Source organism: Gadus morhua, chromosome 1 (assembly GCF_902167405.1).
Source record: "Gadus morhua chromosome 1, gadMor3.0, whole genome shotgun sequence".
NCBI classification, from domain to species: Eukaryota; Metazoa; Chordata; class Actinopteri; order Gadiformes; family Gadidae; genus Gadus; species Gadus morhua.
This window is the reverse complement of record NC_044048.1, coordinates 27,152,364-27,169,828: the sequence shown is the minus strand read 5'-3', so window position 1 is coordinate 27,169,828 and position 17,465 is coordinate 27,152,364. Positions and strand designations below refer to the sequence as shown.

The 17,465-nt window shown below is 44.4% G+C and overlaps 1 protein-coding gene across 6 annotated transcripts in view; it reads left to right on the top strand.

The window, feature by feature from the left end:
- Nucleotides 1-17,465, top strand: part of plch2a (phospholipase C, eta 2a) — a 134,294-nt gene that overhangs the window by 78,319 nt on the left and 38,510 nt on the right. For 4 of the 6 annotated variants that reach the window (XM_030360352.1, XM_030360360.1, XM_030360376.1 and 1 more), the window contains one exon: nucleotides 15,332-15,478. In XM_030360352.1, coding sequence (XP_030216212.1) covers nucleotides 15,332-15,478 — 147 coding nt within the window. Of the gene's footprint in view, nucleotides 1-10,260; nucleotides 11,212-15,331; nucleotides 15,479-17,465 lie in introns of those variants that run through there. The other 2 variants (XM_030360344.1, XM_030360336.1) reach the window with 1 other exon arrangement.

The following is a 17,465-nucleotide window of genomic DNA, read 5'->3' as shown; positions in this document are numbered from 1 at the left end:
TTTGCATGTGTGTGAGTGTGTGGATGATGGCTGGTTAAAGCAGCCTCACCTAGCCTGAGTCAGACTGATTGGACTCTGGGGCTGGGTGCGGATGCACACCTGTTGTGCATTGCCGAATCAATGTGCACAGGTTTGAACAGCCATCAGCACACACACTCAGGGAGAGATAATGATACATGGCATGGCGCGCAATGTTGCCATGTATGAGAGCTCTCCCTGAGCGTTCAGATACTGCAGGTACCCTTACAAAGTACGTACTGCTGCACACAGTATGCATAAAATTGGGACACACTTCAGGGCATGTCACTGATTTACACACCTGTAGTTCCACCCACATATCTTTGCGGGGGATTGTGGGGAAAAGCATGCTTGCTTGTATACTCTGATATACGACCGGATGTAGTACAACATCCAATGTTTTTTGACGTGCTACATACCATACTTTGCATTGGGACATACAAAATGTATATTTTTGCATGCTAAATAGTAAATAGTATGGAAGTATGGGTATTGGAACACAGGGAATGTTTCCTCAGAAGTTATAAGGGAAAAGAGCATGTGACGCCATTGATGTGTCACCAATTGACCGGTCGCAAAGACACGCCCCCCCGTCGTTACCATGACAAACTCGGACGAACAAACCAGACTAGATAACAAGAACATATGGAAAAATGTCAGCTGAAAATAAATCAAAGCAGGTTTTGGATACATTCTGGGAGAAAAATTATTTTATTTCTTCCAGGAGCAATCGAAAGGGAATATATTACGCTATGGAGGGGTATATTAAAGACTTTAAAATACATACAGAAGGTGAGAAACTTAAAATCCGTAGGTATTCTGGCCTACCGAATAGTCAGATCCACATTACACACTCTTTCTTGTCCCGTTGTGGCTTGGGAAAAGGGATGAAATATACCCCATGCTGCAGCCTCTTTTTTTTTCACATTCACAACCTATAATAGAATAGTACATTAGACTCAATGTATTACTGTGCTCTCACCAAACCAAGGCCTAAACCTGACACACTCTCACTAAAAATAAATAAATCATTTCAGATGAAGTCACACAGAATAAGAGTAGTGACAGTACGCTCTTGCCAACACACCACCAATTTCTGCGGTTGTCTTGTTTATTTTTATGAAAGCTGAAGCAATCAATATTTGTCAAAGAAAAGTGTCATGAAAATAAAAAATATGATTTATCATCTGAATCCTGTTGGTAAAATCAGATACACAAGGTGGTTTGTTTTTCCAGTTGGCATTTGAGGAGAGTCTCTTTATTGACTGTTTTTCATTTCCGATGCTGAGGTGAATAATTACATCACAGAAAAAGTTCTCTTTCATTTCATGCCAGGGAAGAAAGAGAGAGAGAGAGAGAGAGAGAGAGAGAGAGAGAGAGAGAGAGAGAGAGAGAGAGAGAGAGAGAGAGAGAGAGAGAGAGAGAGAGAGAGAGAGAGAGAGAGAGGAGAGAGAGAGAGAGAGAGAGGTAGAGAGAGGTAGAGAGAGGTAGAGAGAGAGACAGAGAGAGAGAGAGAGAGAGAGAGAGAGAGAGAGAGAGAGAGAGAGAGAGAGAGAGACCTCACCTGCTCTACCTTTGTGAAATTGGCTACAAATTCCCTTCAGAGATTAATAAAGTCCTATCTTATCTTATCGACCAAATTGCCCTTACCATATATTTAAGCATGCAATACATACAATGTCTTAAAATTGAAGACATCACTGACTAGCTTACATATTGGCAATAATGCTGACCAATCCTAATAGTTAGCCCTTTTATCGCAATAATCCTCAATGGAAAGGGACATATTTCTGACATGATAAAATAACAATATTAGACTCGCTGTTATTGCGCAAAAGGCCTCCAATACATAATCATAACTGCTGCCGTGGCCAGCAGGACTTCATTAGGGAATCACCAGGAAGCCAATGGCTGCTACATCAATCAGATAGTTGCATCCGTTTAACCACATGAGCCACACTAGTCCCAGACTTCTCTCTCCAAGCATACGGTATTTCCTCGAAAACTTTACTCTCTTCTAAAATAGTGATGCAATATCTTTTTTTAATTTGTGATGAACATTGTAAGGTAATCGTTGATAGCTGCGTTAAATTGCTATACAGCAACTGCCAGGGTATTTGTTAGTTAAAATGGTGAAATGAGAACAGAAATAACCCATTGAAAGATACAACGTTATCTCCCTCGGTAAGATTAGTAATTGGATCCGATTATGCATAGCGTTTTGCAACAATTTTTCCACTTCTCTTTGTCTAAAGTTGAATTCATTTGAATAGAAAATGTTTTCTTCACAAAGTGAGCAGACGTGATACCAGAATTATTTCAGAACCATGAACAATAGGAAATCAGATATCTGTGAAAGTAGAGAGAATATAGCATTGGTTCAGTTTAAACTTGTAATTATGAACGCTAAGGATGGCAATGGCCCATATAAGTCAGCCCTAAGCACCAATGTCTTAATTTCGTCATTACAGGGCTTTGTTTGTAGTTTACAAACCTGACCATAATAGTTCATAGGTACCCTTGTTGGGAGTTTTCAGGTTTAAGAACCAGTACGTTCAAGTTACACCACCACCAAGATTCAACATCCACATCTAGTACACAAACAGACACACACAAACAGACACACACACACACACACACACATACACACACACACACACACACACACACACACACACACACACACACACACACACACACACACACACACATACACACACACACACACACACACACACACACACACACACACACACACACACACACACACACACACACACACACACACACACACACACAAAGAGACTGCCAGACCGCCAGACCAACACACTCACCCTACAGGTCCTTGGGGGTACCCTCCTGGTACAGCTGTGGTGTTGGTATCAAGGGGCATAGAGCAGCGATGGCCTGGTGGTATCTTAAGCACCAGCACACCATCTGGCACACACACACACACACACACACACACACACACACACACACACACACACACACACACACACACACACACACACACACACACACACACACACACACACACACTCATACACACACCTCCGCCTGGTATCAGTTGGCATAGTAACCCCTCAGCAGCCTCACAGGGCGCCCTGTTGGTCCCTCCACCCAGAGGGACATCATCACCAAGTTAAGATTCGACCAATCACAGTGTCACTCAGTGGGTGGGGTTCTGGTTGTTGTGTCTACTGTGTTTGTTGGTCTGTTTGTTTGGCGCTCTTTCAGGTAACTCCCACTGAAGAATCTGAAAAATATGTCTGTAGCTTTGAACAGCAGGAAAAGCTTATCAAGCCATTTGGTTTGAGGAGAACCAAGAATTGTTTTCGTCATTGGTTTAAACAGCCACCAAAGCCATTGGTTTAAAGAATAACCAAACCAAGGGGTTTAAGCAGCCACCAAACCCATTGGTTTATACAGCCACCGAACCCATTGATTTACGCAGTCACAAAACCCATTGGTTTAAGTAGCCACCAAACCCATGTTTTAAAAACTAATCCTATTGGTTTAATCAAAACCAAACCGTCGGAACCAGAACAAACAGATTAGTTAAAAACCTAACCAAGTTGTCCAGACCATTCCCAGTATAATAAGCCAACTTTATGTGAATTTTATGAATACATTGGTGCTGATCATTGGAAAACCTCCCACCTTTAAATCCACATTATTGACAGGGTTAGAATGTGTGCAATCGTCTGTTGATGTTATCATGCTGTTTGTCACACTGTGCTGCATTCATGCATCTAACCTTTCACAGCTGCTCCTCTCAAGTTGAAATGAGGCTGAATCCCTTCCTCCAAATATCACAGAGAGGGGAGAAACTGTGGAAAGGAGGAGGGAGGGTGAGAGAGAGAGACAGCGGGGGGAGGAGATGAGATTGGAGAAGCCGATTACCCAGTGGCTTGATGTGTAGGAGATAATGCCAATTTACTTTAGATCCCGCAGTCTCTCTCTCTCTCGCTGTCTCTCTCCATCTCTCTCTCTTGCTTTCTCTTTCTCTCTCTCTCTTGCTCAGACTTTCCTCCTCTTCCTCTCTTTCTATTTCTCTCTCCCTCTCTCTCTCTCTCTCTCTCTCTCTCTCTCTCTCTCTCTCTCTCTCTCTCTCTCTCTCTCTCTCTCTCTCTCTCTCTCTCTCTCTCTCTCTCTCTCTCTCTCTCATCCCTGCACAGCAATGTGGGCAGTATACCACCTCATCTCTTATTTTTGTCAAACACGATTTGTTGCTAATCTTCACCAGGGAGTGTGGGAGGAGAATCTGTGCATGTATGTGTGTGTGTGTGTGTGTGTGTGTGTGTGTGTGTGTGTGTGTGTGTGTGTGTGTGTGTGTGTGTGTGTGTGTGTGTGTGTGTGTGTGTGTGTGTGTGTGTGTGTGTGTGTGTGTGTACCATAGCTCAGTTGTCTGCTTGTTCAGTATGTGTGCTTATATTATAAGCCTACCAGGCAGTTTGGGGGATTTGTTGCAAATCACATTAAATCATGTGTGTGTTTGTGTGTGTGCATGTGGGTTTGTGTGTGTGCGTGTGTGTGTGTGAGAGTTATCTGTGTGTGTGCATGTGGGTTTGTGTGTGTGTGTTTGGGAGTTGGGAGGCGGGGGTTGTAAACATAATTCATCTCACCTGCACCTGTGTTTGTTGTCTCTCTTGTCGTCCTCAATGTGAAGGTAGCTGTGAGAGATGTGTGTGCAATTTGTCTGTTTATCTTTCAATTCTAGTATCAGTTGCTTCAGATCAAGTCCCACTTTGGAAGTCATGATTGTAATATTGACATAGTGACATGAGAGTGGGCTGTAATGGGATCGTCATTAAATGATGGACCTTACTGTAAAGAACCCTGTCGGTGTGGGCCATGTAGCCATCGTAACTAGCTCTCCTGGCTACACCATAACGTTATCAATATGATTTGTCGACTGCTGTACCGATTCTGCCGTTGAGCCAGTAGGATTAATAAGCCAATGATAAACACCAGACAATCAACCCACGATCAGTTTGGATGATGTCTCATAGAAGAATCTATAGCCCACTTTGAATGAGTGGTTGGGTTGCGTACCCGTCTCGCCGTCGTACATGTGTACCTCAGAGAGTGTGTGACAGCCTCCTTATCACTACCCACTCCACTGATGAAACATCCCCATAGGAGAAGATCCACTGCCTCATCGTCTGTCGCTCTTTGATGACATAATAATGGCTCCATCCATAACAATGAGCGTGCCTGCTAACCTCTCTAATGTTCATTTCCCTTCCTCCGATCCCCCCCCAACGTACCCTACCCCCCCGAGCTTTCACCACTCATGTTGCTCTCGGATGTTGGATCGCTCAGTAATCACTCCAATATGGGGGAAGAATATCTATGCACTAGTCGTGGAGGACATGCTCTTGTCCCCTCACTCAGACACATTTCAGACAGCGCTTTTTGTACCGTTTTTTTACAAAGACGCACGCAATTTTCAGTTAAATATACCAAGAAATTGGCTTCCACAGTGGCGCGCAATGATTGCTTTTGCTACTCTGCTCACCTGATCGGTGTCTTTATTTAACCCTGGTCCTGTAGCACTTTGCAGTACGTTCTGTTGTGGCTCCGGTATTGATTAAATGCCGCCTGACTGACGGACGCTTTGGATCAAAGCGCCTGGTAAGTGGCTCAATGCTAATGTACGCCCGGTTGTGTCGGCGATCACCACTCAAAGGAAGGGGAGAATGTGAAGGTAATCGGCCTTTCTATCCAAGGTAGAGACACCCAGGGCAGCTCACCCAGACCTGGAGTCATCAAGTCCTCATCTTGGCAGGTCTGCTCCTGGTAATGCCTCAAGCGGTCACTTTGTCTGACCAGATGATGCTGTGGTATCCAGCCCTGGTTTTCATTTGCTGCTAATAGCCAAACCTCCCCTCTCTCTATTCTTTTTCTTCTTACTCAACCCTCTTTCCTTTTTTTATTCTCCTTTCCCCCTCTTTCTCGCACTCGTCTCATGCATGGTTTTGCATATGATTATGTAGACACCATAAACCAATCTGTACAGAGGCACACCCACAAGCTACACACACACACACACACACACACACACACACACACACACACACACACACACACACACACACACACACACACACACACACACACACACACACACACACACACACACACACACACATTCTCCTTATCTGGAACTCTCTATCTCCCTTATCCATCTGTAACTTCTCTCTCTCTCTCCCTCTCTACCTAATCTCTCTCTCTATCTTGATTCCTCTCGTACTCCCATGAACTTCACTGGGGCTGCCTCAGGTGGGTGAACCCCAGAGGTTCTGCATACAATTACATCTCCCTCTCTCTCTCTCTCTCCCTCCCTGTATCTCTCTCTCTCTCTCTCTCTCTCTCTCTCTCTCTCTCTCTCTCTCTCTCTCTCTCTCTCTCTCTCTCTCTCTCTCTCTCTCTCTCTCTCTCTCTCTCCCTCTCTCTTGCTCTTGCTCTCCCTGTCTCTCTCTCTTAGTATAATTCCTCTCACCTTCGGCCCCAAGGAGCGTGGCTATTTTTGGATTCTAGAAAAATCTGGGGCAGTGTTGCGGCGGGGGTGACGATTCCACATTAAAAGAAGCTTCAGTTGAAGAATGCAGACAAACGGCTCTACACACAGTGAGACATTGCTAAGTGGATTAAACATGAACAGTGATCTGAGCTCAATCATAGCATCATAGAGATAGGCAGAACTGTTGTTTGCTCCACTTCTCTCTCTGTATAGTAATTGTGCGTTGAATGTGTGAATAATTGTGCACGCCGGTGCTGCAGGGCGCCCTCAGTGTTGTTGCGACGGCCATGTTCCTCCCTCGCAGGCCTTCCCTAGTCAGCCGTCTGGTTCGTTACACAAACCACCACAGAGTATGGAAGAGTGATGAATGAACCGTGGGAAGTGTATGAAGTGTCTGACTAAAGGGCCTTGGTAACAGAAAACAATAGAAGAACAATAGCAAAACAATTCATGCGTCCTTGAATGTCACGAACGTCACGTCTGGCTCGCTGGTCTATTTTCCCCGCTTCTTTTATGTTGTGTAGTCCCGGTGGGATCATGTGATGTCACGTCATGTGATGATATGATACGCCATTCATATTTACCTATTTATTTTTACAGATTAACATTAGACTTTTTTCTGGGAGCATTAATCTGTGTGTGTGTGTGTGTGTGAGAGAGAGAGAGAGAGAGAGAGAGAGAGAGAGAGAGAGAGAGAGAGAGAGAGAGAGAGAGAGAGAGAGAGAGAGAGAGAGAGAGAGAGAGAGAATCCTGATGGTAAAATCAGATACAAGGTGGTTTGTTTTACCAGTTTACATTTGAGGAGAATCTCTTTATTGACTGTTTTTCATTTCCGATGCTGAGGTGAATAATTACATCACATAAAAAGTTCTCTTTCATTTCATGCCAGGGAAGAAAGAGAGAGAGAGAGAGAGAGAGAGAGAGAGAGAGAGAGAGAGAGAGAGAGAGAGAGAGAGAGAGAGAGAGAGAGAGAGAGAGAGAGAGAGAGAGAGAGAGAGAGAGAGAGAGAGAGAGAATCCTGATGGTAAAATCAGATACAAGGTGGTTTGTTTTACCAGTTTACATTTGAGGAGAATCTCTTTATTGACTGTTTTTCATTTCCGATGCTGAGGTGAATAATTACATCACATAAAAAGTTCTCTTTCATTTCATGCCAGGGAAGAAAGAGAGAGAGAGAGAGAGAGAGAGAGAGAGAGAGAGAGAGAGAGAGAGAGAGAGAGAGAGAGAGAGAGAGAGAGAGAGAGAGAGAGAGAGAGAGAGGGGCAATGAGAACCCGGGTCTTCCTAATCGTGCACTGTCCTTGGTGCTGCAATTATCAGGCAAACATGTACTCTGGTCTTTCATGTAACTTCTCAACCGGAAATATCGCAGTTATTCTCCACAAAAACGAAGTCCAAAAAGGCTTCAAGGAGCTCGCCTTACGTCAGTTGCTCACGTTAAGCAGGTGCCACGTCATCTACGTAAATGACAAACATATCCGCCTTTTTTTGTGTGTCATGTGTCACAGGCCACATAGCTTATAGTCGAATTGCATGGTTTCACCCAGTTTCCTACTTTCCATTGCACTTTTGGTTTTCATGGTCACAAGCAGATGTTTGCAATGCAAACTTCCCATCTTCTATGTTAGCAGGGGAGATATTCTGTTGAACAATTTCACCAAAACAGTAGTAATGCCAAATGCTTCCCGCATCGAAGACCTTGCTCGGCTTTGGTATTGTGATGAAAGGGTGCTTAAAATAAACCTATACGGGACTTGGTCGAAAGTGACAAGACGCTACAGTAACGTCAACTTAAATTGTGACGGAATCTTCTTGCAATGTTTCCAAAGAGCTCCTGTCGAGAAACGCTTCAAACCGAAGGGCCACGGTAAGATTGTTTTATGTTTGTTCAGGCTATATCCCATAGGCCTAAAGTATGTGACTTTACCGTGACTTTATCTTTCCCGAATGTTACGGAGATGTCGATCAGTTATTTGACTGGCACGTTGACGATTTTGAGGTATTGGCCTCTTTTCCGATTATTGACGTAGCCCTTTTAAACCCACTGTATTGTCGAAATAGTGACATGCAATGTATTACTTGAGCACTGTAGAGAAATGACAAGGCTTATTGATTCGCCACTCAATATTTTTCATGTCGCAGTCGCGAAAGTACCTATAACTTGATCTGATTGGACTATCGTCTGAACATCACTATTAACATCTTCTCTTGAAACAAATCCCCCGTGCACGTTCAGGTATTATTGTAACGTTGATGTAATTCCTCCATCGGTTCCAAAAACATGTTGTAGCACCACCATGTTCAACTTTTTATAATGGTCTCTCTCAACACAACAATCTATTTTATGCGTTAGATTCTGTATAAACATGTCTCTCCCTCTCTCTTATTTATTTATATCAATACACACACACACACTAGGGTTGGAGCATTTTATTGATAGTGGAAGTCATCACTGTTATACTAGTTGTTGCAGACCTCTGTGTTGCTCAGTAGAGGTAATGGGTTTTTGATGTCTTCATCAGCTTTAAGGATTATGACAAAGACAGAGTAGATGCCGAATGACAATCTTCTGTTGTATTGTATAAGGAGATATATTATCAGCCATGTATTGTCGCCCAAAGTGCTCTTTGGATTGTTTACCCTCTAAGCGTTGCCGTAAACAGTAATTAATGTGCAATCAAAAGGCCTAATACTGTTGTAAAGTACTGGACACTAACATGGCTCAGCCTCAGACCCATCATTTTGTTATAATACCAACACTGTTACTAAACATATTTACATCTAACAGCGTTCTGAGGTTTAGTCGCTGCTTTCCCTGCCACAAAGCTGTGGTTCTGATGATAAATCTTTGTTTTGGCCATTTATGCTTTCCATATGAATTCATTAATTAGGACCTAGTTTGGCTCTCTCAGTAGCTGTGTAGAATCTGCCAAATTTTAACTGGAATGCATCAACCGTGTGTGTTTTCCTCTTTGGCTTCACATTGCATTTGAAAAAAGGAATGCCAGTCTTTTTTCTCTGTATTCTGTTATTTAACTTGGTGCAGGAACACAATTAGTGATCAAGGATCAGGAAATTGGCTTGATGCAAAAACTTGTTACGTTTAATTAAATTGTAGTGGAGACCACTGGATGAGTGAAGCAATGGGGTTAAACCCAAATTAATCCTATTTGTCTCTTGTTCGTTGTGCTGGAATTTGTGTGAATCAAACGGACAGAAACAAACAAACGGAATCATACAAACCAAATTATATTGGCTAAATCATATTGATGGCATTAAGCATGTATTAAAATCATACATCACAAATCATACTTTCTGGTTCATTGGTCCTAGCCTTAATATCTACTGGTTAAAGCAGTTGGGGAGAGATCAAACATCCAATCAGTTTTTCCGGAATTCACGTCAAATAATGAGAAATCAATCCAGTCCCGGTAAAATAACGCAAGCTTGAGGATCTGTCCAATCAACCTTTGAGAAAAGCTGCTATGAAATCAGGCATTTTTGGTTGCGACACTCAAACAACTCCGGAGTCGACTGCATTAATGAAAGGTGAGCGGGTTGATGGGTTGGAGGACAATTCCCCCCACCCCCCTCTCCACCTCACCAGGTCGGCCGTCTGTTTGCTTTCATTCCCCTTTCCTTCCCATCACGTTTGAGCTAATCCCGTAGAAACAGGATTAGCCTAGCGCTTCCCTGGAGGGATTTAGGGATAGCCTGTTGACTAGTACGCCGCAGAACGACCACCGCGTGTCTCACTGGTTGACACGTTGGTTGCGTTGTACCTGGTTCATCTCGTCCCTCTTGCTCCCTCACTCAGCGGATCCGTCTTTCTACCTTTTCTTTTCCTTGGATGCCAGGCCTCTCTTCTGTACCAGCAAGGAGTTGGAGAGGATGGGCGGTTGAAAACACGGCAGCAATATAGGGCAACGCGATGAAGACGTTGAATGAAAGGAAGTTTGAAGGAGAACACATTGGCATTTAACAGCTTTTCTCTCTCTGAAATTGAGGACCGTTGAAGAGGAGGAGGCGATGAAGGTGTAGTGTGGTATATGGTACCCACAGAAGAAGTTAAAATATTGAGTGTTGTTAAGCATTTGGAAAGCTGCAGTCCATGTGTTCTGGAACACGGAAGTCAGAGGTGTGGCCTGAAAAGATTTAATTGAGGACGTCTGGCTCTTTTATCCGTTTGAACTTCAGCCAGGAATCAAGTTGTATCTATCGATTTTTAAAATGAGTACTCCTCTGAACAAAAAAGGCATTTTCCAGTCCAAGGTTTCAAGATATCCCACAGAAAACCCAAAGACCTGAAAGATTAATTTGAGGACGCTGTAGACTCCTCTTTCTCAGGCTCGAAGCCCAGATACTCCTCCCGGTGGTGCTTAAACTCCCTCACAATGAGCGGCCTCTTGTCCCTCGGACCCGTGTCCTCGGCCCTGCTTCGCTCGGCGACTGGCACCGCCACCACAGGCGACAAACCGGCACCCCCCGCCAAGGGCGCCTTCACACCGGACGGCCCCGACGACGGGAACCAGGAGAAGGAGCAGCAGAAGGAGCTGGCCCTCTGTACAGTCCAGCACCGGGCCTCTCTGTCCCACCTGATGGAGGACTACTTCTGGATGGGGAGCAGCATGGTGGCCTTCTCTCGCTGGAGGCTGGGATACATGGGTGAGCCCTGCAGGAGTGTAGCGTAGTGTGCTTTAGTTTCTTCTTTTTCTCTTTTAATGGTCAGGAGAGTGGAGTCGCTGAGGAAGAAAGGAAATGACCATTGCCATGTGGTTAGTGGCCTAGTGTCTCTCGGGCGTAGTTTGAACTGAATAATACATCGTGTTGTTAGTGTAACACTTGTACAAGGGCGGGAAGCGTTGCCACTGTTATTGATGGTTGTTGTTGCGGAGTATGTTTGTGTACGTGTTTAAGCAGGGCAAGTTGGTGTTGGTGCAAAATACTTAAAACAAGTGCGATTCACAAAGCGATGGTGTTATTTATTTTGGTACGTGTATCCATATTTGGCAGGATGCATATTCAGGGTCACCATCTGACAGAAGATCCTGTCACAAGGAATTGACTTTGAAAGGCTTAAAAAATAGAAAACGTTATTAAAGGTGTGGGAGTGTGGGTATGCGTTTGTGTGTGCGCTATCCACCCTTATGTGGATACATATGGAGCTCAGACTATTCTCCGGGGCTTAACCCAGTCTCAAAGTCCCCCGTTGCCCATATTTTAACATTTATTTTTAGCCGGTCTGAACCATGACGGCCCAGACACTCAGGTCAGCGGGGCCACTGGCCAGTTGCTCATTATCTCTCCTCTCTCTTTATGTGCCTGCACACTGCCCCTTCTCTTTCAAACAGAGGCATCGATGTGTTTTGTGCGTACTTTGGCTCCCGCCGTACTTGTGTCCACTCTGTACGAGTGTCCAATAAATCACAGAGCTCCTGTGGTTTGAACCGCAGTAGGCCACAGTAAACACAATAAACGACGGCATCACTCTTTGTTTTTAATCTTTAATGTTCTCATCCTTCTGGCTCTGGTCTCATATTGGTGTCCCCTGACTGTAACGCTAAGCGCTATGATTCACATGGCGGAACAAATCATGGCCTATTAACCTCGTAGTGGGGATAAGAGCCGTTTATCCCCGGTTTTAAACCTCCAAATGCGCCTCGCTCACACCTCATTTAAATATACTACCACACTCTCCGCCGTATCTTCTCCACACACTTTAACCCTGGCTACGTAACCATGGCAACAGACCCAGGCCCCTGCTTTAGTTGGAGAGAGAGATTTTGCTCCTTCTTCGTCTCTCAATTTCTTCCTTGATTCCATCTCCTCCCCAAAGGAGTGTCCTGCCACCTCATGTTGCCTTACTTCCTTCCCACACTTCCAAGTCTTGATTTCTCACTCAACTCCATCTCCGCTTTGTTCTCTTGCTCCTTCCTAGGCCCTCTCCTATGGATCCCTGCTCCACACTCCCTCACCCCGCCTGCAGCTTCCTCCCCCCCATTCCCCCACCCCCCCCCCCCCCATTCTCCTCACCCCCCTCCTTGTTTTAATCAGATGGCCTGTTTACGTTCAACAGACTGTATTTTTAGAAATCTGTGCTGAAGCCTTTAGCACAGGCCGATAGCATTCCACACACACACACACACACACACACACACACACACACACACACACACACACACACACACACACACACACACACACACACACACACACACACACACACACACTTTCACACTCTGTTTGCTAATTGATTGCAAGTGCGGTGGTTATTCAGGCTCCATCAATGCTCTGTAGGCTACGGCTAACCTTTTTATCAACGACAAAAGTGGGTCACTGGCTATTTCTTAAGCAGCTTCTAAGTGACTAATTGTCTTGTGTTTGGTAACATGTTTTTAAGGATTACCATCTGTAACCTAATACCTGAACCCTGATGTATAACGTAATCTACCGTAGTCGGTCATTAGTTGTACATTCGGTTTGGGAATTACTTGAGGTGTGTGTGTGTGTGTGTGTGTGTGTGTGTGTGTGTGTGTGTGTGTGTGTGTGTGTGTGTGTGTGTGTGTGTGTGTGTGTGTGTGTGTGTGTGTGTGTGTGTGTGTGTGTGTGTGTGTGTGAGACAGAAGGGGATTGCATCCGCTCAAGCTTGTATACCACCAATGTGTTGGTCAGGTCAAGTCAAACGAAATGTCATGGCTGGGTGCTGTGTTTTGTCGTATCTATGTGATTATCCACAATAATTAGATGATGGTAATGCATTAATTAAAGCAATCAATTAGAAAATAGATCTTTTGTTTTTGTGTTTTATTTGCATTTGGCTGGGCATAATTTAACATGAAAACAAATGTGTGTGTGTGTGTGTATGTATATGTGTGTGTATATGTGTGTGTGTGTATATATATATATATATATATATATATATATATATATATATATATATATATATAACAATGAACGGTCCATGATTCACTAAAGTAAGAATGAAAGGCATAACTTTTTTCGATAAATTATGATGTATTTAAAAAATTCATTCAGAATATTAAATTGGGTTTCCTGATTTATCATTGATAGAAATGTATTTGGTAGAGACTCTGAATCATTTGTAACCCTAAATCTATAACTATGAACCGCTGGCCTGGCCGAAATATATAACCGCTGGACTGGTTGTCTGTCAGATGTAAATCTTAAGTCTAAGTCAATAATAACTGCATCTATTGTAAGCAGAGGTGGTACATACGTCGTTGATTGCATGCCTTGGTTTTCTGTGTTGACGAACCCGAGTCGCTAGACAATTTGATGTTGAATTGTCAAGATCGCAACGCGCAGCATCCAAAATCCATCCAAATCAAAGAAAAAGCATGATTTCAAAGCCAGTTCTTGATTAACGTCACAGGGTCACTGTTCCCCGATATGACTGGGGCGGCGGATGCATCTGGGGATGATTGTATTGGCCATTGTGTGTGTGCACCATAGCTTAGTTATCCGCTTGTTCAGTGTGAGTACTTTGTAGTTTTATTTATTTATGAATCACGGTGATTCTCACGTTACTGTTGGTGTGAAGTAGAAGTGGAGTAGAGTCAATAGAAAAGAAAACATGCAACAAAAAATACATTTCATATTGAGGTGTGAGAAGACACACACACACCTATTCACGCACACACACATGCACGCACACGCATACACACACAAACACTGCAAGTTGCAGCGAGAATGAATGACATATAAGAGTGATCCATCACGGCTGTTTTCCAGCATTTTGTGGACCTCACAATGAGGTCAGAGCATCAGAGGACCCCCTGTCGCATTCCCCCTGGCTGAGAGCAGTCTGTGGATCTGAAGGTAGCACAGGTGATTAGTATCCACTATACTCCTGTACTGCGGCCCCAAAAGAGACAGTGTGTGTGGGAAGCGCACGTGGACGTGTGGGAAGCGCACGTGGACGTGTGCGAGCTCCGTGCAGAATCGCACACAACCACTGACTTGTTAGAGCATCAGGTAAAGGCGTCCCCACGTTCCCCCTCCAAAAAAGGCTGAGGAAGAGTACAAAAGCCAGTGGTCCAATTATACAGTGTGCATGTCTCCTCACTGTCTACACCCCTGCATGGTTTGCACCAATTAGGTCTTTACTTTTCGGTTCTTTCTCTGGGCATCGGGCAAATGTAGAAAGCCACTGTTGTATTTGCTGTGGGACTGAAGCCACAAAATGGATTAGGGACCTCTTGTTCCAGGGGCCGTGTTATATTGATCAGTATTCTCCCGGCCCCTGGGTTCTGTTTCTCCATGTGGTGTGTGAACTAGGGGTCGTGCTCCAGTTGGGGCGCATCAGAGGAGCCGCGGCCTTTCCCTGCAGGCCGTTCGGATCTCTCCCCCGTTCTCCCTCCCTATTTTCCTGCTCCCTCCTTCCACATCTCACTTCCACATCATCCCCCGAGGCTAGCAAGATCCTGTCAGCTTTGACAGCCATTTGCAATCTCGTGTGTGTCCATCCGTGCACACGCGTGACTGTGTGAGTTAGTGCGAGTTGATGTGCTGCATCTTTGTCCGTTTTTTTTTGCAAGGTCTCCTGACTAGAAAGCAGATGGAAAGATGACGAGTGTGTGGATGCAACACACACACAAACGCACACAAGCACACTCACACAGTGTCCCCTAACCCTTGTGCGTGCTTCAGTTATGTAAACATAATTCTGTCCGTCTCTGCCGGAATGACCAAGACAAGCACGTATGTGTACTCCTATCCCCAGCTGACTCTCCATCTCTCTGTCCCCGGTGTTTTCTCCTCACAGTGGAGAAATGCATGAGCTGCATGCAGACCGGGACCCAGATGGTGAAGCTGCGTGGGGGGTCCAAGGGCCTGGTGCGCTACTTCTACCTGGACCAACACAAGTCCTGCATCCGCTGGAGACCCTCACGCAAGAACGAGAAGGCCAAGAGTGAGTAGTTCCACCGGAGTCTTGTCATCCATAATTCCTCCTGGAAAAAAATTACTTTAAAGGAAGAATTCAGCAGCATTCAGTTCCGGAAGCCACTCCATGGGGTAATTATTTTATGACGGCAATAATGTGTTTATATTGCACAAGTTGGACCGCTCACTGTCATGATACTGAATATTAATGTTTAAACCCATCATTTTCAACCCATGGTGATTACCATCATCCTGGGCTTACTTAGAATCATATGAGATGTCTGTCTTTAGGCCACAAGTGCTTCCAGCAAAACGCCTACACCAGTGGCTTATTAATAAATCAAATCAACCCCTAGGATCATGTTAATGCCTCAAGACATATCCTTTGGAGTGCATCATGAAACGCCTTGTAATTCAAGCCCAATAGATGCAACTCAAGCTATGGATTGGATAGGAAAGGGAGGGATATGTTTCAGGTAATTACCTTTTTCTCCCCAATTGAGTACAAATTACCCCCTCCCCTGCAATGCTTTCCTCCACGATAGCCATGTTTGTAGTCCTGGTGCGTTTGAGTTGTTGACGCTAAGCCAGTGAGTGTGAGGGGTACAAGGGCCCAGAGCTCCTCCTCCTCCTCCTCCTCCTCCTCATTCCTGGGTGGCTGCTGTCACGGGAGCTAATAAGCTGCTTAGCCAGCCTCAATTATTCATCATGTTGGATCGGCTCCTGCACTGTCTTTAGCACACAGTAGAGGCAGTGGAGACATTGAGAGGCACCACCTCTTGGCAATGTGGGACATGTTGTTAATTGCTTCAGTGGTTTATCAGGTTAGAGTTGGCTTCAGAATTGCTAAAAAATAATAGTGATTATCTATACTAAATATTTACGTTTTTTTTCATGGCTGAAAAGATTGATCCAAACTCACTTAATTACCATGTCTTTTTAGTTGTACCAGCAATAATATTGTAGAAAACATGTTGGAATTGGCATTTTATTTATAAATACCAGACGATGCCTGCGCTTACAAGACTAAATGCATAGCCTACGTACCGGCTCTGCCCCTCCAACGAGTGGCCTTGAGCGGGGCAACACATGGCAACGCCCCGCTCTCTCTTGTGGCTGCTTGTGGGAATTTACCACTTGGTCAATGGAAGTGCTTAAAAACTCAGCCCTGGAGTGTAAAGCAGTCCCGTCAGGCCGTTCATCAGAGGAGACGACAGAAGTGACACTCAATTCAATCTGCCACTGCGAGTTGGTCAGAACACAGGCACCGTTTACATTAGGCTTCCTTTCGTCTACTAGGACCCTGGCCCCAGGGTTTATATTCTCTCTCTCTTTCTCTTTCTCTTTCTTTCTCTTTCTCTTTCTCTCTCTCCCCATTAACCACATCAAGCTCCTCACTGACCTGGAATAAAGCACGTGTCACGCCGTCGGCTTCCCGTGTTAATTATGATCTCTGATACGAGAGACTGAAAGATGGCCGTTATTCCTCTTCATTTACACAGACCACAGACCATGCTTACTGCATATAAACTGCTTAGACCAGGACCACCACATGAAAGCCTGGATTGAGCGTGATCACATTATCTGCTTCTAAGGAATAATAAATCATTACAATTTGCCTGCTGACGGATTCTGTGTGAACATTTCGAGGAAGAGAAAACAGCAATTCCAAGAGAACATTTGGATTCTGTCTTGTTATCCTTGTCGATTTAGTGCTTGGTTTAAGTGGAGGGAACCCACCCGGTCTTTGACAGCAGCTCGGACGGAAGAAACTTGCGACTGAAATATAAAGTAAACAAAATAGAAATTCAGAATAACTATCAGGTTGTTGCGGTTGCTGGGGTCATGGATAGAGGAAATGGCTTAGTCATTTAAAACAAGTATAACCGAAGCTGCTTACAAGTGATTTTGATCACAAACACAATGTCTGTGTCTACAAATAAAGTGATGCACAGTCTTGTTAATGAAGCATTGTGTAGTTTCCACAATCAATGTTGTATTTATTTGTGTTAGTG